General features: G+C 33.6%; 1 protein-coding gene across 1 annotated transcript in view; it reads right to left on the bottom strand.

Moving 5' to 3' along the window:
- The window catches only part of LIPI (lipase I), a 41256-nt gene that overhangs the window by 14957 nt on the left and 727 nt on the right, over window positions 1-25572 (bottom strand). The window contains exons 2-7 of the mRNA XM_045851892.1: window positions 20667-21052; window positions 17653-17761; window positions 14667-14768; window positions 10815-10904; window positions 9647-9709; window positions 7899-8000 (exon numbers count right to left, since the gene is read on the bottom strand). Of these exons, the coding sequence (XP_045707848.1) occupies window positions 7899-8000; window positions 9647-9709; window positions 10815-10904; window positions 14667-14768; window positions 17653-17761; window positions 20667-21052 (852 nt within the window). The remainder of the gene's footprint in view (window positions 1-7898; window positions 8001-9646; window positions 9710-10814; window positions 10905-14666; window positions 14769-17652; window positions 17762-20666; window positions 21053-25572) is intronic.

The following is a 25572-nucleotide window of genomic DNA, read 5'->3' as shown; positions in this document are numbered from 1 at the left end:
TGTGGCGGATACTGGGCAACAGTATCCATCTCTGCTGCAGATGCTCATCGAAACACGAGAAAAACATACACAGAGACAACCAGGTCTTGTGGGGAAATAGGGACAGAACGGCCACTCTCTCTAGTGGAAAGTGCCCCATTTCTATTCCCAAGCAGATTTTTATTAAGAATACAGACTTAGTTTGTGAATTCACAGTCTGGCAGAAAAGATCAAAAGAAGTAGGTGACTTACAAATGTTCAGACAGAACCCCCGCTGTGATTCTGGGCAGAGTTTGGGGTTTTATCACTATAGGACCTAAAAGCTAGTCTCGTTTCCTGCTTGTGCCTTCATATTCTAATTTAATAACATCCTCCAGCAAGCAGATCTCACAGGATCTTGCATATTTTATGTCCCAGGCCTGATTACCCCGGGGGTCCACCGTCTCTGGTCTGGGCTGCACCGCCCCTGTTATTTCCACAGGCCTGAGTCAACAGAGGAGACAAAGGCAGCCAGGAGACTTGGATTACTCACTTCTAAAAACAAGGACTTAGGCTTTGACAAAGCCGAGGGGGCAGGGGTTGATGTACATCACCCCTTCATTTCCACAGCCCTGAGTCTCTTCCCAGAGGCCTCCTCGCGATCATGCCTGTCTTAGACAATTCCCTCTATGGGAAATCTTACCCATCATTGGCTAGCTGATCAAGCATAGGAGGTCAGGCACAGAACAGGCAGTGTTCATGTCAGAGAAATAAGTTTTGTCTCCTTAGTGGCTCCTGGTCTGGAGGTCTTTCACTCAGCCTACGTTACGGGGGGTTACAGCTTCCTGAGACCAGGCAGGGTGGACCCCAACAAACTATGACTAACACTGAGATGAAAACTGAGAATTATCTGACAAAGATTTTAAAGAAGCCATCATAAAAAAAGCTTCAAAGTCAGAGTCTGTTAAAAAAATAAAGAAATAGAAAAATCTCAGCAAAGAAATAGAAGCTATAAAAAAGTAGAAATTACATAAGTAAAAAATATAACAGATACAAAATTCACTGGATATGCTCAATAGTAGAGTGAAGATGACAGAGCACAGAAATAAGTAAACTTGAGGAAAGATGAATCTGCCACCCAATCTGTACAACAGAGAAAAAACAGACTGAGAAAGAAAATGAACAGAGTCTTAGGGACCTGGGAAACTATAACAAAGATATAATACATGTGTTAGCAGAGTGTCAATAGGACAGAAAAGAGGGTGGAACTGTAAGAACATTCAAAGAAATAATTGCTGATTTTTTTTTAATTTGGTGATGGAAAAACACACACACACACAGATTCAAGAAGCTGAGGAGAACAGGATAAACCTGAAACAATCTTCACCAAGACATATCACATTTAAACTTCAGAAAACTAAAAATAAAGAATAAAATATTGAAAGCAGCCAATGAGAAATGAGGCATTATCTACAGAACACCAATCTGAGTCACAATAGATTCCTTATTTAAAACCACAAAAAGCAAAGGTAAGTGGCTCCCCATCTTTCAAGGGCTAAAAGAAGGAACTAACTCTGAATCTTATATCCAGCAAAACAATCCTTTGAGGAAAAAGGAGAAATCAAGATATTCTCAGACAAAGAAAAACTACAAGAATTTCTCATTAGCAGACTCATTCTTAATTACCGTAAGATGGAATTTCTTTACACAGAAAGGAACTGATGAAGTAAATAATCTTGGAGCATAGGAAACAAAGGGGGAACAATAAAAAAGAGAAGATATATTGGTACATACCATAAATTAATCCTTTTCCTCATGAATTTTGTAAATCTTATTAGATGATTAAAACGAATTATCATACAATCTGATACTCAAGAAAATAATATTTAAAAGTAGAGAACATAAAGGGAACCAAGTGGAAGTGAGGTTGCCACATTTCACTGAAGTGGTAAAATGTAGATACTCAGTGGCCTGTGAAAAATCACACAAGCATATTGTAATTGTGGTATACCTCCCCAAATATGTCATATACTAATCTCTGGAACCTGTTAATATGCAGAATATTAATTATTTATTTATTCTTTGATATTAATTAGAAGAATTATGTCCTAATATCATGTAGAAAGCAGAAATTATAAATTAAAAATATTGGACATTTAGCTCAGGAGATTTCTAGGCAAAGGGTTGAAAGTGTGGCCTTATTTGTTATTGGTGTTTATGGTTAAATATAAGAGAAAACACATAGATTGAGATAAAAGTTTTAAAACAAAGCAAATCTTACCCTGATGATCTGAAAAATCTTTATCTTACCAAGTTTGTAAAAAATGCTACAACGACAAGATTCACCATCAGAACATCATGCTCTAGAGAAAGAGCTAGAACTGTGTGGCTGGGCAATCTTTCACCCTTAGAAAGATCCAAGTCAGAAACCCAGTAACACAAAAGCCTCTTGGAAAAGATGAAATGTGTAACTTGTAAATTCCCTTAGCCATCTCAGCAGAAGCCAAAAATACAGAAAAAATATTTCAAGGAGCCTTTTGTCTAATGGGTCTCTGTACCATATATGCAGAGCTACAAGGTTTTTTAAAATGTAGCAGCATGAATACTACTGGCTTGGATTGATAGAGACATAGAGAGTACAAAATGAAAGAAGATATGGGACCTCCACAGTTCTACAGGCAAGAAACAAGCTGATAAAACTATTCGGCTGCTAGCACAGGCTTCCATTCATATGAAACTAAAAAATAAGGAAAAAAGATGACTCTGAGAACTGAAAATATGAAGTTGGGAACCTGAAGGAAAGAACCCAGGGTGAATGAACCACAGAGAATTATTCCCAGACCTTGAAACCCAATGAAATTTGCCTCACTGGATTGCAGATATACTTGGGACTATTTTCTCCATCTGCCTTTCATTTCCTCCCTTGTGAACAGCAATGTCTGTAATGGGTATCCTTTGCCTGTTTCAATACTCTTATTTTTAGAATGTACTATAACTTAACTCTTCAGTTTCATAGGCTCACAAATAAGACAAACTGTGCCCAAATTCCATCTAGAGTCTCACCCAAATCTGACTGACATTTAGAATTAAATGACATGATTTGAAAAATTTTATCTGATGAGATTAGATAAGATTTTTAACTTTGAGTCAGTTATATCTGGGACCAACCAACAAAATCTTATTGACATATATAGAACACTCCACCCAATAAACACAGAATACACATTTATTTTAGGTACTTATGAAGCATTCACTCAAATAGAGCATATCCTAGACTATAAAAAAATACTTCCATGATTAAAAAAAGTAAAATTATATAGTTTATTATCTAACCATGACACCAAATGAGAAATTAATAACAGAAAGATAGGAAAATCTCTAAACTGTGAAATTAAATAACATGCCTAAAGAATGGCCAAAAGTGTCAAAAAGAAATATATAGAACTAATTAAAAATGAAAATACAATGTATCATAGCATGTGGGACACAGCTACAGCAGCACTAACAGAGAAATTCATAGGATTAGACATGAAGAAATATCTCAAACCAACCATCTAATATCCTGCCTTAAGAGAAAAAAAATAAATACAAAAAAAGTAGGAAGAAAGATGTAAGAAAGAGCAGAACATAAATCAATGAAATTTAATCATGGAAAAACAATAGAAAATCAGTGAAATAGAAAGCTGATTCTTGGGGGAGAAAGAGTAATAAGATTAATAAACCTCTCAACATAGATAAAAGTAAAAATAAAGAGAAGACAAAAGTCACCACTATAATCAGTAAAATAGAAGATATTACTACAGATCCTATAGTCATTTTAAAAATAATAAAGAAGTGGTACAAACAACTTTATGACATAAATTTGCCACTTCAAAATAGTGGACTAAGTCTGAAAATTACAAACCACAAAAATTTGACCAAGGTGCAATTGATAATCTGAGTAGTCCCATGTCCATCAAAGAGATTGAATTTGTAATTAAAAAGCTCTCAAACAATAAAAAGAAATTTTGAGGTCCAAGTGGCTTTCCTAAAAAATTCTACCAAACACGTAAAAAAGAATTAGCACAAGTTTTTCACAATATATTCCAGAAAATAATAGAATAGAGAACACTTACCAACTCGTTTTATGAGGTTGTATTACTCTTGTATGATAACAGTATTTCATTCATGAACTTAGACTCAAAGTCCTCAACAAAACCTTAACAAATGGAATCCAACAATGTATAAAAATACTTATTATGGCCAAATTGGATTTATGACAGGAACACAAGACTGGTTCACATTCCAGAAACATCAATGTAATACAATATTTCAACAAAGTGAAGAAAAAAATGTATGATTACCTTAGTAATCCAGAAAAGCATTTGGCAAAATCCAAAACACATTGATAAGAAAAAAGCCTTCACAAGTTAGGTACACAAAGGAATCACTTCAACTTTATAAAGACCAGACACATAAACAGTTCAGGTAAACACATACTTCATGGTGAAACACTGAATGGTTTCTCTCTAACACTGGGAAGAAGGCAAGATGTCTGCTCTCACCACTCATTCAACACAGAATTGGGAGTTTGAGCCACTGAAGTAAGTAAAGAAAAATAAATAAGTAAAAGACAGATTAGAAAGTAAGAAAATAAAAGTTTCTCCATTTGTAGGTGACATGATTGCCACATAAAAAATTCCAAAAACTCTATTTTTAAAATCCAAGAAATAACAAGCAAATTCTGAAAGATCCCAGAAAACAAGCTCAATACAAAAGATTCAGTTCCATTTCTTTATACTAACAATGCACATGAAAATCAAAAAAAATTTAAATATCATTGACCATCACTCAAAAAATAAAATACTTAGGTGTGGATGTAACAAAAAAGGCAGGAGATCTGTATGCTAAAATGTATAGCATGCTAATGAAAGAAATCAAAGATTCAAAACAAACGGAGAGGGGACATAACATGTTCATGAGTCAGAAGATTCAACATTGTAAAGACATCAGCTTTCTTCAAACTGACCTATAGGTTTAACGTAATTCCTACCAAAGTCCCAGTTAAGTTTATGTAGACATATACAGTGTTATTTTAACAGTATATTAAAAGGCACATACCTTAGAATATCTAAAATAATCAAGATGAAGGCAAATAAAAAAGAAATAATCATTCTACCTGATAATAAGGCTTACTATACTACACTCTAGTAATTAATACTGTGTGGTCTTAGAAAAAGGATAAACTCATACATCAATGAAACAGAATAGAGAACATGGTATAGACAGAATAGAAAGAGACCTAAAGGACTATGTTTAACTTATTTTTGATAAAGGTACAAAAGCATTTCAATAAAGTAAGAATAGCCTTTTCAACAAGTGGTGCTAGAAAAAATGAGCATCCATAAGGGAAAAATGAACTTTAACCTCAAATATGATATAAAGACTAAACTAAAATGGATTACAGATTTAAATGTAACACATAAAACTATAAAACCTTTACAAAAAAATTGTAGAAGAAAATCTTCAAAATCTAGGGCTCAGCAAAGGTTTCTTAGACACCAAAAGCATGGTCCATTAAAGGAAAAAAAAAAGATAAATTAGACTTTATCAAAAGTAAATACATTTGACCTTGCAAAAGCCCTTGCAAAGAGATAAAAAGACAGTCAAGTTATAGACAGGGAGAAAATGTTTGCATATGAAGTAACCAAAAAGGCTACTATCAAAAACAGATAAAGAGGCTTAGCCAGGAGGCTGGGTTGGTTGGAGCGTTGTCCCATACACTGAAAGGTTTCCGGTTTGACCCCTGGTCAAGCCTCCTTCAGGAGGCAACTGGTCGATGCATCTCTCTCCCATCAATGTCTCTCTCTCTCTCTCTTTCTCTCTCTCTCTCTCAAATCAATAAACATATCCTTGGGTGAAGATTAAAAATATATATCTAAAATGAACTCTCAAAACTCAGCAGTTTAAAAAATCCAATTGGAAAATAAGCAATAGACACAAACACACATTACACTAAAGAGAATGTATTGAAATGATATACAACATCATAAGTATTTGGGGCAGAAAAATAAAAAACTGCAACACGGTTATCACCATGTGTTTATCACAATGAATATTTTTTTTAAACCATGATAACACCAAATGCTAACAAGAAATCAGAGGAACTGGATCACTCATACTTTGCTGAGTGGAATGCAAAATGGTACCACCACTCTAAAATCATCTTATCAATTTCTTATAAGGCTAAATCTGCAATTAGCTTTGGACCCAGCAATTGAATTCCTAGGTCTTTATGACAGATGAATGAAAATTTACATTCACACAAAAACTTGTACACAAATATTCACAGCAGCTATATTGATAAGGGCCAATAACTAAAAACATTCTAATGTCCTTCCACAGATGAATGATGAAACAAACTGTAGTACATACACACCATGGAATACTATTCAGCTATAAGAAGGGATGAATTATTGATACACACCGCAACATGGATAAACCTCCAGAGAATTATGCTGAGTAAAGAAAAAAGGCACATACTGAATTACACCCTTCATGTAATATTTTCAAAATAAAATTTTAGAAATTTATTAATGGATTACAAGGATTAGAAACAACAGTGCCACCCAAGGGATACTTGTGGTAATAAAATTGTTAATATCTTTACTGCAGTGCTAGATACATAGCCCTATGCGTATGATTAAATTGTGCAGAGCTAAACACACACACACACACACACACACACACACACACACAAAAGCACAAGTCTATTAGGAAGTATGAATAAGATACATGGATTGTATCAAAGTCAATATCTTGCTCTGGCTGGTGTAGCTCAATGGATTTAGAGTGGGCCTGTGAACCACTCTCAGTGGGGCTGAGAGTGGTCACTGGTTCAACTCCCAGTCAGGGCACATGACTGGGTTGTGGGCCAGGTCCCTAAATGGGGGCACGTGAGGGACAACCACACATTGATCTCTCTCTCTCTCTCTTTCTCCTTCCCTTCCCTTCTCTCTAAAAATAAATAAAATCTTTTTAAAAAGCAAAGTCGATATCTTAGTAGTGATACTATATTTTATAGTATGAAATTTTACTACTTAGGAAAACTGAATAAAGTGTACACAGGGTCTCTCTTATATTATCTCTCTCGTATTATTTCTTATATCTGTGTGTGAATTTAAATTTAACTCAATAAAAAATGAATTTAGAAAATGGACAGGTCAATTCTGGATGAACAAAAACATCACTAAAGTTTAAAGAATTATACTATCTTATAATTGATAGAAATTTTGACTATAAAACATTGACAATGACTGATCTAAATATTTTTTAAATATGATCATCTATTTTAAATATTTATCTCCCAAAGTCAATGACAGTGACTGGAAACTTTTCTCACAAGATTCTTCATGTAATATAATAGGATCTACTTTTATTCATAAACCACTTTGAGCTTTTCATCTCTAAACAGAATAACTTTGCTTTCTTAACTAGCCCTTCATAAATCTAATTATTTAATATATTTCTAAAAGATTCTTGTTCTTCAATTATTTTCTTCTTGTCTAACTCTAAATATGTTAGAAAAATTATTATTTGCATTTTTTGCATTTATATAGTTTGGTTTTAGTTCCCAAAAATCTGGTAATAATGTTGATAGGTGTCTTAAGCTCTGCCTGTTTTATGCTGACATAACTATAAGGGTGGGAAGGATAATCATGTAAATTTGGGGGAAAAGAACAAGGACTTGATTGTTTCTTTGGGAAAATGTTACCCAAAACATATGTTCCTTTTATCTAAAAATCAAGTCCTTATTTAAAAATTTACAATTGGCTCTAACAAGTTTTAAACTTTCTGGAAGGTGCATGATGAATTTGAGTGGGTAGAAGAACATTTTAGATAAAATATAAATTAGTCCATAAAAGCAATCATTCATTTATTTGCTAAAAATGTTAACTTACTACAGAATGGATTTGTGCCAGTAGTATCCAAAAACACAGTGGTCCTAAGAGATCTTTTTTTTCTTTCTTTTAAAACATCTTTCCATAGCTCAGCTTGATAACCTGAGATTTGAGAAACACAGCATTAGAAATTGGACTTCCATCAAATAGCATGCAAAAACTTCTAATTCTTAGAGAAACTAAAGCACAATAATAAGTAAAGTATAATAATAACAACAACAATAATAATATTCATATATTTTTATAACATCACAATTTTCAAATAATTTTAAATTTTATTTAATTACAATGATAATACAATCTCTGGGAATCTTATCAGGGCTTAGTGTACTCCATATGGCTACAGTCCATCTGTAGACATTTTTACAATTGTATTACATGTTCAGAATTTTACTTGTAACTCTTTTTAGTAAATTCAGTGGAATAAATTTATTAGATAAAACTTGAACACTAAATTTAGCTTGATGAATACAGCCTCCAGTACTTCTATACTTTACATACATTCATATAAATATAGTATGCATATGTATACATTATATACAATATACATTATAGATAGCATCTACATATACTGTATTATTATATGTAATATATATTTTAGATATGTAAGTTATATGTACTTAAGAAATATGTATTATACATACACATATATTTAAGATGCTTTCAATTCATATATTTGTCTATTTCCACATTGCTATCTCCAAATTTGAGATCTGAATATACACTTAACTGGGAATTCAGAGGTCTAACATGAGTTCTCACTTGGGCCCTTAAGAAATCCATATGTTCATATGAAGTCACAATTTTCCTATGTATATGGAAAAGCAGTGGGAGCAGAAAAGCAATCCCCAGCATGAGGTCTGAAGAAAACCAATTCTACAAAATGTCTTGTGAACTGACAGGTCTATAAGAAAATAAGTCTGACAAAGCCTGCTTATTTCCTGTTTCTCCTTAGCAATTCTGTCCTTTAGTATAAATCTCCTGCTGAAGAAAACTGCAGGAGGCTGTTTAATTCAGCCTTTGCAATTGCTACCAATTTCACTGAGCCCCTTGGGCTTTGGAAACATTTCTGGCAGATCTTGCCATGATACTGATCAGATATTTACGTGCTCATGACATGCTTGGGGTCTACTATATCCTCTTTAGAAAACGCTGAACAAACAGCCTTGAGATTCTTCCCAGCTCTAACATTTTATTTTTATGCAGAATCTTTTTTCACTAAATTTCTCACTGGCAAGCTTTTGTTTTCAGAAGTGACAATACTTAACTGCTCTTACCAAGCTTTATCAATTTCGAAAGTGTGAAGAACCATGCATGAGTCATGTCTACTTGTTAATAGCAAATGAAAAGCTAACTATGCTCCATACCTTTTCACTTACTCCTAACACTTCACATTAAAAAAAAAATCAGTGGCAGTAAGATCGCACAAGTCTGTTTCTTTAGTGGAGTTAGAGAAGGATTACAAATAGATAACAAGATTCTTTTGGATACCAAGAACAAGGATCATCATGAAACCATCAAATTTGTCCATTACATATACCACAGAAAGGCAGTTGCTCAGGTTCCCCTCACTAAATATGCTAAAAATATTTAGTAGGAAATAAACTATTTTTTTGGTTGTTCTACTGATAATTTGTCCATAAATGTTAACATATAAATAATGAAAGCTTCAAGCAGAAAATACTAACAATTATATTACATTACTCATTTCCTACAAAAATTATAGTAATTATAACAATCGCTCTTACCTAGCCTAGGGCATGATTTTTTCTCAAAGTCAGCACAATCCACACATGAACCAGTCTGGTAATCTTTGTATGAATGACAAGGAAATGAAATAAAATTGCAGTTTGTTTCCAGAGCTGCCAAGAACAAGTGAACTGCTCTCTGGTGGCCACATTTAATAAATTTTAATCCTTAAGTGTTAAAAATCAAGCAAAAGAATTGTAGGTGTATTAATCTAAGTTCAAGGAAATTAGAGAAAAATTAAAGATTAAGTTCCACTCAATACTGTGTTTTATGAATATTAAAGTGTTGACTATAATGCAGTGTTATCTTAAGCAACTAAATAAATCATACCATTAAAAACTTAGATTTAGTATGTATTTTACATGATATTTATAAGAAATTTTTCTAAAGTAATAATTATTAAAATAAAATTTAAAAATAAAGTAATAATTAACACAGCAAATGCTTAATTTCAGTAATTTAACAAATTCTGCAAACATGTTTTCACCATGTTTAATAACTAGTGAATAGATCTATCCATTCTAAACCCACATCTTTAACATATCTACTGTGTCAGAGATGACTATGAAAGCAGGTGATTTTAAAACTTTATCAAGTCCCTTTCCTTTCCCAATGTCTCATATCCTTATCCCTTTAACCAGACTTCTCTAGCTGCAGTGGCACTTAGCAACGTGTTACTTGACCAGATGCCACCATAGGACCCAGAACATTTCTAAGGCTCTGGAATTAGCCACATTCCACACCTGGAGCAGATGCTCAGCCATTTATGTAGAGAACACCCAAATGCAAGAGTTTGTAAATTTGTGTCTGCACAGTACTACGGCGACGGTAGAGATGACATTTTGAGCAGCCTTACGTTGTTATATGATACCTGGTTGGTAAAATGTGCTCCTTCAATGACTTATAACTTTCCCTAAGGTTAAAATTATAAGCTAAAACTGCTGAAACTATAATGTACTAGGTCTCATCCATGACCATAGGAGATGTCTCCTGGTAACCTTTACAAACTGAAAAGGATAAAACTAAACCATTTTCTACCAATAACTCCTGATTCATGGGCAATGGTGATCAAAATCGTGCCTACAGATTAAGAGAGAACAAAGTCTATTGATTGTCTTTCATCATTTTGAATCATGTGTACTTCATTTGGAAATGCTATTAGTATACCTGAAAATATTGATTTAGGACAGCCAGGCTGCTTTTTTCCTCCATTTGGATAAAAATCTATATGTCCCAAGGGTTCTTTAATGCCTAAACCTGAGAAGAAGAGCACCCAAGAATCACAAAGTGTATATAATCAGATCAGCAATACTTGTATAAAATAAAATACCCTATAAAATCTATTGAAAGAGACTTTCACATTTTGAATTGAAAAATAAATGCAATTTTTAAAAGAGATGTTTTTCTGGTACTAATTCCTCAAATTAGGTCCTCATAAAAATATGGCTAATTAATTTAACACATTTACCAGTCACCAGTTTACTGTGGATCCATCACAGTTCTATGTGCTATGACTATAGTGAAAAAGAAAAGGGGAGCAGAAGAATTTTTTGTCATGGAAATTGCATTCAGTGGAAGTAAGACATAATAAACAAGTGAAAACAGAGGATTTCAGATAAGTGCTATAGGAAAACATTAGAATAAGAGGGCAGTAAGAGACTAATGGAGGTGGTAGTCTGCACTTTTAAATAATTTAGTTGGAGAATTTCCTACTGACATGGTGAGAGCTGAGCAAAGGTGGGAAAGATGTGCGTGAGGCAGTGAATCAAGTATTATATGTAACTGTGAGCATGCCCCAGGTATTCAAAGAAACCAGGTTAGCTAGAGTACAACATGCAAGAGGCAGCATTGGAAAAAATGAAGGCAAATCATACAGGACTTTTTAAGCAAGTGTGATGACTTGTTCTCATTCTGGATAATAATGTCTAAGACTTGGTGCTAGATTCACAAATAGAAAATATCTAATTATGTGTTTCCGTTGGAACAGATCGGGCCAGAGTGACATGAAATATGTAGCTGCTGTTTAAAGGCTCCTCTACATCTATAGATCCTTAGGGTACTGGAAAAAGTGCAAATCTGGGTCCAATACCAAAATAGGGTCTATCACCCAGGGGATCCGTAGGAGTGAAAGAGAGTAGCAAGCTCAAAATATTCAGGACTGTGATCAGATAAAAATCTTGCTGTTCAATAAGACTGCAATGCATTGGCTTCAAGCAGAAGAAATATCTGACCTACAACATAATGAACTTTTAGAGAGATCAGTAATAAATTTAGCAAAACAAAGATAAATACTTAGATCAACAGTAAGGATTAAGATACAACAACTTGATTTAATTCTAGCATGTCACAGAACAAGTGAACAGCTAGTGAGGTGTCCCCAGGGCATAAGAACTGGGCATGGGCATTATAGGGGAGTGGATTCGGCACATAAGGAAAGACAAAGCATAATTTAGATTACTTCATTAGAACCCCCTAGAATTCAGAGAAGCATGCATGAATTGACTGTGGTAGTGGAAAGTATGCTAATCAATCTCATTTTACATTCCATCATCCGCTTAGTTTGTAGATTTAAGCAAGGATGAACAAATCTTCTGAAAATGATAAAAAAAATCAATAATTTTTGAGATCTTTAAAATTTCCTCACATCTGAACTCAACCCAAAGTTTCAAGACTAAGGGTTCTAGGTTTAGAGCCATCACTTTCTCCAATCTGTCACTGGAGTAGAATCAAATCAAGATGAATTCTCAGGAATCATGGGGAAGCAAAAGATATTTATTATTAACCTACAAGCAGTCAATTCATGCACATTATTTCCCTTTTATCACATGGAGGGGACAGGGCAGCTTGGTCTGTTTAGGACATTCATTTCCTTGGTTTCAAGAAGAGTATAGAGAGTAGATATGGGTTTTTAATTCTTTTTTATTATAGATGTGACACATAGATGTGGAAAGAACATAAAGCATGATGCTAGTAATTACAATGTAGCCAGTCGCCACTTCGCCACTCAACACCCATGTTAAGAAATAGTAACTTAGAAGCACCTCATGTGCCCTTAACCAATCACTGGTTTCTTTCTTTTTCTAAAAACAAACACACATCTTTTTTCCTAATAAAACCATTTCTTTTTACTTTCTAATCATATCTCCCAAATCATCATAGTTTTGACTTCTTCACTTTGAAAATACACATAAGTTGTCATAAAAAGATCAAAGAGATCTTTTGATCTGTGATATCCAGTGGCCACTTAGATCTGACAGGCTGTCATCAAAAGATGTTGAAAGTAGAGCTGGTCCTGCATATCTTTGCATTCTGCAACCATAGCTTCAACCAACAGCAGATTGAAAATATTCAGAAAAAAATGTTATATTGTTTCTGATATGTACAATGTAGATAGGCCTGTGATGGCTGCATCTGTACTGAATATATACAGACTTGTTTTTGTCATTATTCCCTAAACAATATAGTATCACAAGTACTTATATAGTATTTACATGATATTAGATATTATAAGTAATTTGGAGATTATTTAAAATAAATGGGAGGCTGTGTGTAGGTCATAGGCATGCACTATGCTATTTTATATAAGGGACTTGAACAGCTGTGGATTTTGGTGTCTGTGGGGGTCTTGGAACAAATCCCCTACTAATACGGAGGGATGACTGTATAAGTCAATCCAAAAGAGTTTACTAGGAAAAATCAAAAATGTGAACAAAAATAAGAAAAGGGTATAAAGGGCTAATTCAAAAGGCCATAGGCAGCATAGAAATTGTAATTTCAGAAAGAAAATTTCAGACAAAGAACTTGAGAGTAACTGGTCAGCAGGTGTGCTGTGTGTGGTAATGTTAAGCTGATACAAAGAACTGGAGATAAAAGCAACTTGAGATGTTGGGGTTCTCATGCTAGGAATGTGAAACTTTGGGCACTGTAGGTTAACTTAGATTTAAAATAAGGAGCAGAACTGTTCCCATTATAGGCCCAGCCCATCAGCATGTAGACATAGAAGTTGAAAAATTGTCATCTATGGCACTTATACTCCTAACAAAATCACTGGTATGGATCACCACAAAGTGAATTCAGAGGGATATGAGAGCAAATAAATGACCTGGACCAAAGAGAAAGGAAACCTGAGGAGACAGAGAAATAGGGGCAGTCTGAGTGTCACTTCCTCTTGTCCCTGTCTTAGCACCACACCCTCCCCATGCCCACAGCCACAGCACATCTTGGTCAGAGTGACACATTGGTGAAGTATAGACTCAATAATAAAAAGGTGTAATTTCAAATTCTGCCTCTGTCACTTACTGGCCTTTTGACCTTACCCTAGCTTGCCCATTGGTAAATGGTGGATGATGATGTTCACTTATTTCATAGAAACATAGAATTCTAAAATTAATTCACAAAAAGAAATTAAAACATTGCCTGATGTATAGGAAGTGCTCAATAAATATTAGTATAATCAGTTTCAAAGGGGATCAGGGTCACCTAAATTGTTCTATGAAAGTATTGGCAATGTACTCTTGCCAAAATTATCAATAGTCTGTGAGACACTTTCATGAAGATAATTAAAAACGACAGAGAACATGTTTCCCTACCTGTAGGGAAAGGTATTCTCCATCTGTGCCTAAATTGCTGTGCTCAGTTCTAGCTGCTACACATCACAGTGAGAAAATGAGTGGAGAGAATAGTAACCTGAATGCATTAAACATGGGGGACATTATGATCAAATCAATAAAACTGTCCATAGAATGAACAGGATAAAGGATTATTTTTATAAATTTCAATTTTTTGATAACATGATGTTTCTTAAAATCTGAAGGAGGAAGCTGAAGGCAGAGTGTCATTTGACACCACACGGGTTCACTAAATCCAAAAAATATTCTTGTGGGAAATACAGTCACTACATAGATACAGGTTTATCATCACATTTCCACTATTCTTACTCCTCTTATGTTCTCCTTTTCAAGAGTCTACATCCCTCTTTTTCATTTTCAAATAATTGAGCAATAAATCCTGCTTTGGTACCATTAGTATCAGAGTGGATGACATCCACAAACTTTGCATCAGTGTAATCTAATCTGCCATTTGATGGTTTTCCAGAGAATTTTGGCCCAGCAGGGTCAAGACCTGAAATACAAAAAAGAAATGATCAATCTAGTAGTTAAATCCTACTGTACTATTGATTAGATAATATGTTTGCATTATTATTACATGATAAACATAAGCCTGCAAAGTTTTAGCTTAAACCTGTCTAAAGACAAATTTAAAGGTAAATAAAACTGGATGAATAGCAAATATCTTTAATATTTGAAAAACACTTTTTACCAATATTCAGACTTTATCAATAATATAGTATTAAGCCACACTAGAAACACCTGACAAAACACTGAAGGGGCTTCTTTAGCACTTTTATTTAAGGAGTAATTAGAAAAAATGGTACAAGTTTAATAATAAGTAAGTTCTCCAACTTCTAAGGGGGAAAAATCAGTGGCATTCTGGTCCTAGCTTGACCCTTGTGACATAGTAGTTCATTCTGGGTTTATCTATATATAGGTCTAAAAGGATTTTTAAGTGTCAGATGCAATATGGGCTATGGGATAAAACATATTTATTACTGTTTTATATTTAAATAAACATGTTTAGCATTCATTTCTCACAAAAGTTTACCACACACACAAGAAAAAAATATATATTATTTTTTAGACTATAAGACACCCCCCGCAAATTTGGGAGGAAAATGGGGGTGCATTTTACAGTCCGAATGTAGCTTACCTGGCTCACTGTGGGGGGGCGGCGGTGGAGTGAGGTCACAGGTTATTAAATATTTTACCACATTTTTTGCTTAAAAATTTTTTTCCCTATTTTCCTCCTCTAAAACTTAGGTGAGTCTTAGGGTCTGATGCATCTTATAGTCCTAAAAATATGGTATTAAAAGTTCCATGCAATATGAATACATTTCTGATGTACTTGAAATTCTAAATACATATTCTAGGCTCATGACCTACTGAAGAGTATCAATAAAAGGAGGGAGGACATAAAAGTCAATGCCTAGGATGGGAGGTGGGGATGGGTGGGGTGGGGTGGAGTGGTGGGAGGGAAATGGAGACAGCTGTACTTGATAATAAATAAAAAAAGAGAGAGGAAAAAAATGCCTTGAGAAGATCTATGCAATGGAAGACACAATCACCTTAAAAAGATATTTTAAAAAGTAAAATACAATGTTGCTTATCTCAGGCCCTTCTATTATTCCTGGTTTATTTAGCCCACTTACTGAATGAAACAGAAATTTCTCTCTTCCTATAAATTACTCTGATGTAGAAGCATTATATCTTCTGGCCTTATCAACTTTCATACTTGCTTGGCATGTGAGGCCTTTCAAACTGGTCTAATATGTGTGTAAACACACCTTAAAATAAAGTAGGATTACTGCCAGTTTAAACTGAGCTAGCATGGTGATTGAAAGAAAATGGGTGTTAGAGACTGTCATGTAAATCCTGGCTTAGCTGTTCCTAACTTTTTAACCCTCTCACACTCATCTGATTAACCTCAGTTTTCACATCTGTATAATGAGAATGATATTAAAACTGATCAGAGTAAGGTATACTAAAGGCCTGTAAACATCCTAACAGTCTGTAAAATTTACCCACATCGCCCCTCCTCCTTTGTTTCACTTCATTAAAAATCCTATTACCTTTTATTTACAGTTGAAATTATTACAAATCTTCTATGGACATGTATCTCCATAGTTTTTTAAAAGCTAAATTGGTTGGGGAGGGATATTATCACCATTCCAGGGCCAGGTAGGCACTAGAATTATTGAATGCAGTAGATTATGTAGTTGTCTAACCACTATGCTGAATACCTGAAACTAATATAAAATAATACAGAATGTCAGCTCTAACTTAAAAATAAAAGTTAAAAAGTAATAATAGTAAATTAAAACAAAATATTCACTGATTGGCACTTAGGCCAAATGGGAGGTTCAGGAAACCCTTTGGACCCCAGGACCACTGGGTACTAGGAAATAGAACCTTACTGGCTGGATGTCATCACAGGCAGTGAGGGAAGATGGCACCACCTTCCTGTGACAACTCCACACTGAAGAAGTGGAAGCATGCTTGCAACGTCTGTCTAAGCCACTTCTGTCTCTGTCCCCAGAAAATGAAAACATGCTCCAAGAAGACAGAGGGCAGAGAAAAAGAAGGCTTGTGCTCCAATTTGGGTTCTCTCACTAATTAGATTGCATCTCAGAAACAGGAAGAGCAGATGGCCATGATTTTCTCAGGATGGGCTGCTGTGCTGGGTGTTGTAGACTAGAGAACTCAGGGAAGCACCACTTCCATCATATCCCCAGAGATGTACACAGTTCCACCTGGGCAGCCATGCTCTGCAGCCTTAGAGCCAATCCATCCCTACCATAAATGGAAGTGTTTCAATACAAAGGAAATCTATAATTCTAAAACAAAAAACACCAGCACTCCTAAAGGGAAGCATGAAAATCCGTATCAGCATTATTTGACTACCAAGCTTACTGGATGAGATAATTTTGTGAAGGAAACATGAGGGGCACTGGGATCCAGAATCCCTTATGCTTGAATACCAACTCTTGATTCTCCTGTCATTCCAGTAAAATTTTTAAAATAATTTAAATATATCAAAGTTTGCAAAAATTAGATATAATACTTATTTATATTTTTAGTTAACACATGAAAAATGTTTTACATTAAATGGACCAAATTTCTCTCCAGATTGTCATAATAATGTGTCCTTAGAGAATTTGAAAGTAACACATGGGCTACAGAAGTTATTTTCAATGTGATTATTTTCAATTCTATAAGGGTAACTTAAGCTCAGTTAAGACTAACTAAAAGAAAGACTAATATTTCAATATAATACAAAAAATATTGTGTATCATTTTTGTTGCTTAAATATTATATCTTTTAAAATGTAAATAGCTATTTCTAATGCTTAAAATTATGCTAAAGCATTGATTTTATCAAAAATATTTTACCTGTTATTCTTCCAAGTTGACCTTGAAATAGCTTTCCCACAAATCCACTAATATGAGCTCCTAAGCTCATACCTATGAAATGAAAATTATCAAGAGATGCTCCATGCTTCTGCAATTGAAAGTATAGTGTTACCATTTTCATTTCAGAAAATCACAAATCATGTCCTTTGCCTTAATATTTTAAAAGTTGTTATTCTTTCCAGTTTAGTTCATTTCTGAGAGATAGTTTTGGAATAGATAGGAATAGATAGATAGATAGGAATAAGTTTTGTAATTTCAAAACACCTACACATTTATTCAACTTCTTCTATAAAATATCTTATTTTTCTCTATACATTTGTAATAATTACATTAAAAATTTACTTAAAATGTAAAAACCTTTCTCATATATTACGTAGAATAGTATATGCAAAGCAATACATTTAGTTAACAAAGCATTTGTAACAATACTAATTAAAGATTACTGGGCACTTACTTTGTACTAGCTACCTTGACAAGTGCCTTATAAATCTCATATTAAATATTCACAATAGCACTGAGTTATTTGTTTTTATCCCATTGCTTAAAACTCTTCTTGGAACTTGTTTTTTAAAGATTTTATTTATTTATTTTTAGAGAGGGGAAGGGAGGAATAAGGACAGGAGGAGAAACATCAATGTGTAGTTACCTCTCGTGCACCCCCTAGGGGACCCAGCCTGCAACCCAGCCATGTGCCCCGACTAGGAATCAAACCAGGGACCTTTTGTTTCACCCACTGGCACTCTATCCACTGAGCCACACCAGCCAGAGCTGTTCCTGGAACTTTTAAAATGCTGAGTGAATATGGTTTGATAATGAGTTGCCCAAAGCCACATACTTGTATACTTATAAGGGCAAAAGATAGACTTCATGTCCAGGTCTGTTTAACTCCAAAATATATGCTAATCAGATTATGTCAAAAATTCTTGGAAAACTGAACAATATGAATAATCATCCTCACTTCAGAGATGATAAAATGAGACTCATGGATGTTAAATAAGTCTTTCCCCAGATCACCAGCTGGAGAGTGACAAAATCTGATCTTTCTTTCTTTTTTTTAAAAAACGTTTTTATTTATTTATTTTTAGAGAGGGAATAGAGGGAGAAAGAGAGAGAGAGAAACATCAGTGTGCGGTTGCTGGGGGCCGTGGCCTGCAACCCAGGCATGTGCCCTCACTGGGAATCGAACCTGCGATGCTTTGATTCGCAGCCTGCGCTCAACCCACTGAGCTACGCCAGCCAGGGCTTTTTTTTTTTTTTTTTTTTTTAAATCTGATCTTTCAAGCCTAAATTCTAAACACCTCTCAGAGTTCCAGACACTCCTTCCCAGGAGGGGGGGGAGTGGGGGCAAATTAAGAGCTTAAAGGAGGGAGAATTTCTTTCCCCATGCTCTCAAGAAGCAAGCCATGGTCCAGTTTACACACTCACACATCTGATGACTTGTAAAAGATGTGGAGCATTTACTTCTAATGAGAAATTGGACACAGGCTCCCCAAGTACAGGGTGGTAATTTTCTTCAAATTTTTCAGAGCAGTGCCTGGAAACCTGAGGGAGTATTACTTTCAACTTTAGGGTTACTGATCTTTGTTTAACTTCTCAAAATGAAGCCTTTGTAAACAAAGCCACTCTTAGAAATTTATCTAACACTACAAGTTTTCATAAATTTTTATATTTAACATTCACAACTCCCACACTTTGAGGTGAATGTTAATTAGTTAAAGACCACTGGTATAAGAAAATGGCAATTGTGCAATGTACAGACTTTCAGTAAGAGCAGAGTTGCATCATTTACCTCTGTCTCCCTAAAAGGATGATTTGGTTTAGTTCAAATTTGAGTATGTAAAAATAATTATAATAGCTGATTTTATTCAATGATTATAATATGAAAAGCACTGGTTAAGAGTTAATTTCATTTAACACTTAAATAACAATTTAAGTATTAAATTGTTACAAAGTTTTGCTATTCCAGATGGATAGCTAAGGAAATAAGGCAGAATGGTTAAGCAATTGTTCAAAGTTACGCAGGTAATGAGCTGGATTTAGTCTTTGAAAAGAGCCCATCGGACCCCTAACCACTTCACTACATGTAACTACTTGTTGGATGTGTTCTGCTTGCTCAATTTCAGCAGAGACTTGGAAGATAAGCACAACACAACTCAAAGGCATATTTCAAGCCCATGATTGCCCCCCAAATCAGATATCACCCTTTTTCCCTAAAGTGCCCATCATATCATTTCTCTCCAGACAAGACCTGGATCCCCATTTGGGCTGATTTAATAAACAGATGACTTAAAACTGTCCTAAATTTATTTCACCTGTCCCAACCTTAGACCTAAATGCTGGACAGATATGAAAAAAACTGAGACTTGCTGCCAAGGTTGGCAGAAATAAGCTACTTTTCAAGTTGTTTTTCCCTCATTTTTACCAATTCACACTTGACTGACCAAAAACATATTAGCTATAACTTAGAAAAAATATCTAAAGTATCTAATGATTATGTAGTTTATTTCCTATGTCCACATAAAATCAATACTTTATCCTGAAATCTGTATAGGTAAAACAAAAAACTTAAAACCTTAAAATATTATAAGATAAAACAGTGACTTAAATTTTAAGATAATTTTATAAAAATTAGATTATGTCTAGGCATAAAATGATCCATTCACACAAATAAAAAAAAAGCTGGCTGCACACATTACCACATCAAAGCAGTAAATCTCTGTGTTTATGAGAAAAAAGCATTAAGTATTAAAGTATTAAAAAACATTATTTCCTTGGCCATGTAGCTCATTTGGTTAGAGCGTAGGTGCGAGAACTCGATTCCTAATTAGGGTACATACAAGAATCAATCAATGAATGCATAAATAAGTGGAACAACAAATCGATGTTTCTCTCTCAACAAATAAAAATTTTTTAAAATTATTAACACTTTGTAGTGTTGCATAACACACTGTAGATTGTATAACACATAAAAATACATAACATTCCAGACTTACCAAAAGCTTCTGAATGCACTTACTCAAACTCACAGCAACTTTTCTGGCATTGTTAACTGCTCTATCATAAATAAAAGTTGTAGCACCCCGGTTCCAGTCTACTACAACTATGTTCATATCGTCTTGATTCAGCAAAACCCTTAGAAGCTTCTGAAGCCATGATGGAACGGAGCCCATTGGCCTGTATCCATGAATGAGCCAGACTGTTTTCTTGCTTACGTTGAAATTAACGTTAAGTGAATCATCCTGCTCAAACAGTGGCTCAGCACAGTTAAGGTTGTTTCTTGTATACATTATCAGAAACATCTGCATCTTGGGATTAAATAAATCTCTGAAAGAATCCTTTATACTTAGGTGAGAGAATTCAAGGCATGGTCTTTTATTCTCTGAAATAAAAAAAAAATTCAGTTAAGCTCAGTACTGAGCTAGTATTCGATTCCATTCCTGCTGCTCTTGCAAAAAATAAAATTGAACTCAAAGGGCAGGGAATTTAATTTCATTAGCACTTCTACATAATTTACTAAGTAACTACAATGTTGATTTGTTGATTATTTAAAAAGAACTTTTGAACAAAAAAATATTTAAGATTTACAATAAAATGCACAAGTAAATGTGGTTAAAAATTCTTTATCTGTGAAAAATAGCATCAATGTAAAATCATTAATATTATTAATAAAGAATTATGTGTATCAAAAGTAGATAAATCATCAACTTTAACAGAAAATCTGCAGAAAATACTTATATATGGGTAATAAGCATTAGAAAAATATATTTTACCTGACTAGTGATCAAATAAGTACAAATCAAAACAATGGTATCATTTCTCCTATCAAATTAAACAATAGAAGAATCCTTTTAATATTATTTGTGAGAGTAATGGAACAACTATTCATATACATGGATGCTGAGACATAAGTTAATACAACATCCTTTTGACATTTTGTGTGTGTGTATCACACACACATGATCTTAAAATATTTATTCTTCCTGATTTTTTTCTAGGATATATATTAATGAAATAAACAATTATATTAAATGTAAAGACATTAATCACAAGGTTATGTATAATCACACAAAAATTTAAAACACCTTAAATATCATTTTATGTTTTCTAATCCCTGTGTGTATTTTACCTGTGTATCTATGTAGCTATCTATATATCTATTAATCTATCTGTCTGTATCTTCCTACCTACCTATCCATTCATCCATCTATCCTAGAAGGAAGTAGGGCAGAATATAAATAACTAAGCCAAATCAGTAGTCATTTGCTAGTCATTGCTAGGCATTTGCAGTTAATTGCTAGGCATTGACATAATGGCTGCTTTATATTTTCTTTTTCATAGTTTTTCAGAATTGTACTTTTTTTTTCAAAACAAGTATATTATATAATACCAAATTTTTAAATGAATATGTACTTGTGCTACTGCTGAAAGTTTAACTTGGTAAAAAAATTTGAGAAAACAATTTCTCAATATATTAAAAATTCATAGAAGGGTTGGTATACTCTGTACCAGTAATTCCACTTTCAATAGTTTTTCCCAAGTAAATGGCCCCTGAACACATTTAAAAATGAACTAAAATAAGTTATTTCATTATTAGAGAAGTAAAAAGAATTTAAATGCCCAGAAATATTAACTTAAGTTACATATTTGATAAATATAAAGATATACTAATATATAAATAGATAAATATATATTGATAAGCCATAATAGTACCTGTTAATATTTATTCATTAAAATCATCCTAGTTTGGAAACTATATATGCGATATTGTTAACAATTATTTAGAAGATATAAGAGGAAGGCAAGGAAGGAGAAGCAAGACCTGCATTTAATTCCCAAGTTAACCGTGGAGAGATACTTGGGCAAGTGAAAATCTTTGATTCTTCATTTTTTCTAAGTACTAGGGAATAAGGAAATTAAGAAAAGGAATGAATTAAACCATAGTGCAGTATCAGATATTACACTGTACAAATTGTGTAAGGAATTGTATGTATCCACTTTCCCACCATCTTGAACCATGAGAAGGCCGAATGCAACTGATGCATCCAAACTGCTGGTTCATTCCAAACCAAGTGAGATTTCACTTGGCCTTAGAATGAGTAATGAAGAATAAACCAGTAAGATCCCTGTTAAAATATAAAATAAATCACCCAAAACAATCAATGGAGAAATCTATGATGTATTATCTATTATCTATTATCTATTACCAGATGTAGAAGTAATTGCAAAAAACTATAGTATTCTTATTAGGCTACAAGAAAATCATGAAAAAACCCCACAGTAACTTATATTAATCTAGTTTGTACTGCTTTATAATTGACCAAATCACACACATATGTCATTTCCTTGGAACTTCACAAGGCAGTAAAAAGTATTCATGGAAAAGGACAAGAGCGTGGTGATTGCCAGGGGGAGGGGAGAATAAGGGAACTAAATGGTAATGGAAAAAATACAATAAAAAATTTTTATAAATGAATGAATGAATAAATAAATTAATTAAAAATGAGGTTCAGGGAGGTTAAGTGATTTGGCTTGGGATAACAAGCCACTAGTACTTGAATCTGGGTCTTTTAATCATAAATCCAATGTTCTTTCAGGTTTTCCTAATTTTAAATAAATGGTAAAATAAATTAATAAATTAAAATAATAAATTACAGTTGCTCATTGTATCTGATTTTAGTAAATCAATAAAAATAAGTTACTGGTCACATCAGAAATATTTTTACACAATTTAGAGAAAACTAATGATGAATTTGTTGAGGCAATGGGCTTAGAATTGCATGCATTTTGAAAAGATCATTGCCCTACAAACAGCCTACTAAGTAAGGTTCTACAAATTTCTACACTCTTTCTACTCAAAGTATAGCTTGCAAACCCATGGGCCTCACCTGGGAGTTTATTAGAACTGCAGAATCTTTGGTTTCACCTCCAGCCAGTGCATAAACATCTCCATTTTAAATAAGATTCTCAGGTATCTTATATGATATACTGTAAATCTATCACCTTAAAAAATGAATCAACTTTTCTGAATTTCACTTTCTTCAACAGTGAAATGAGAATGAACTACTCTCTTTAACATGTCTTCCAGCTTACTGAAAACATGAGTTGGCTAACTACAGCCTGTGAGTCAAATTTTGCTGGCAAGCTAAGAATGGTTTTTCACTTTCAAATGGTTGAAAAGTTAAAATAATATTTTACAACATGTGAAAATTATAAAAATCAAATTTTAGTGTCCATAAATAAATTTTTTTAGGACACAGTCACAGTCATTTCTTTACAAGTTGTCTATGGGTGTTTTCACACTTACGATGGCAGAGTTGAACAGATGCAAGAGACCAAATGGCCCTCTAGGCCTAAAATATTTAGGCCTCTCTAGCCCGTTACAGAAATATTTGCTGACCCTTACTATAATAATAATGTAGCAATCACAACTGCTAGTTAGGCAGTTTATATGAATCATAAACTGAACTGGGTATACATACATATGCATATAATTTGAATGTATATTCCTATATATTTATATATATTTTGTTCAGCTAGCTGTCCACTCCCATTTTGTTCTATTAAATTCTTAGAAAACATTTGACTAATCTGTTTTTCAGAAAATTTTTTGTTTATTGAAGGAAGATATAGTCACATAATCATTTTTATATTGAAGAGTTTGAGACGTGACCTCCAAGAGGTATATATCAGATCTTTAGTGCAGAAAGGAGAGGGATGTGTAATTTGAATAAAGCATTCTTATATAAATAAATTATATAAGTTTATATATAATTCAACAAAAATTTCAACAAAATTCAATAAAAATTTCCTAGGCATGTGAGAATTCAAGGAAAATGTGAGGAAGCATAAGAATGTGCTTTAAGAATGATTTTGAGAGTCACTGAGACCTTTAATTTCCTTATTTCCTATTTACTGTCAATATGTAAAAGGTCTATTATTTTAGTCAACAGAGACAGAAACATTCTTACTAACCATATATGAGTTTTCCCAATTAAGAATATAGGCAACTGCCTAACTAGTAACAAAAACTAATAATAATCTCAGAAAGCCAGCTCTTTAATGTGGAGGATAAACTGTGATGTCAGAAAGATGTAAACCATGATTTGACACAAAGCTTAGGAGCCTAGACTTCAAATTCCTCTGTCTTTCAAGTTGAGGAATTATTATTATACATTATAGAAACATAACATGCCTATAAAGAAACTTCTAAATAAGTAAGATATAAATGATAAACTGTATATTAGTACCATTTAAATTCAATATTGGAATTGTGAGGGTTCAGAACAAATCACCCTAAGATGTGGCTCTGTGGTTTTCAGATTGAGCTAAACACAACAAAGACTCTGCAGTCTCAAGAGAAATTTCTATCCTCTCCCCTTAACTATACAGACAAATTTGAATTAGGGGCCTTGCCCATATTTAGAGATTACCTAAATATACTCTTTTTTGATCTATATATAGGGCATGGGAGACTTCTAATTGTTGAACAGCTGCTATTGTCATCCTGGAAATGACCTTTCCCCCTCTGACACCCCAGGTATCTTACCTCATCCTTAGCTTAGACTCTCAATATCCCATTTTCACTTTCTGTCTTTGAATCTTTCATGTATGTGGGGTTCCCAATCATACATATGTACTAAATTTGGTTATTTTCTCTTGTTAACCTTTCTCATGCCAATTTGATTATTAGACCAGTTGAAAGAACCTTGAGGTTATAGAAAAACTTCTTCCTCCTCCATAGAATATAAAACTCAAATATTTCCAAAATTTACAATTGGCTTAAATATCTAGTGGAAGAGAAACAAAAATAATTTGAATTTCCCAGTTATATTTTTAAGGTTATTCAAGTATGCAGTCAAGAATTTTAAATAAATCAAAGCAAAGAAAAAAATCTTTTGC

Source organism: Phyllostomus hastatus, unplaced genomic scaffold (genome assembly GCF_019186645.2).
Source record: "Phyllostomus hastatus isolate PE091 unplaced genomic scaffold, TTU_PhHast_1.1 phas_contig_86, whole genome shotgun sequence".
NCBI lineage: Eukaryota > Metazoa > Chordata > Mammalia > Chiroptera > Phyllostomidae > Phyllostomus > Phyllostomus hastatus.
The sequence above is the reverse complement of the archived record's forward strand: the minus strand, read 5'-3'. Positions and strand labels throughout refer to the sequence as shown.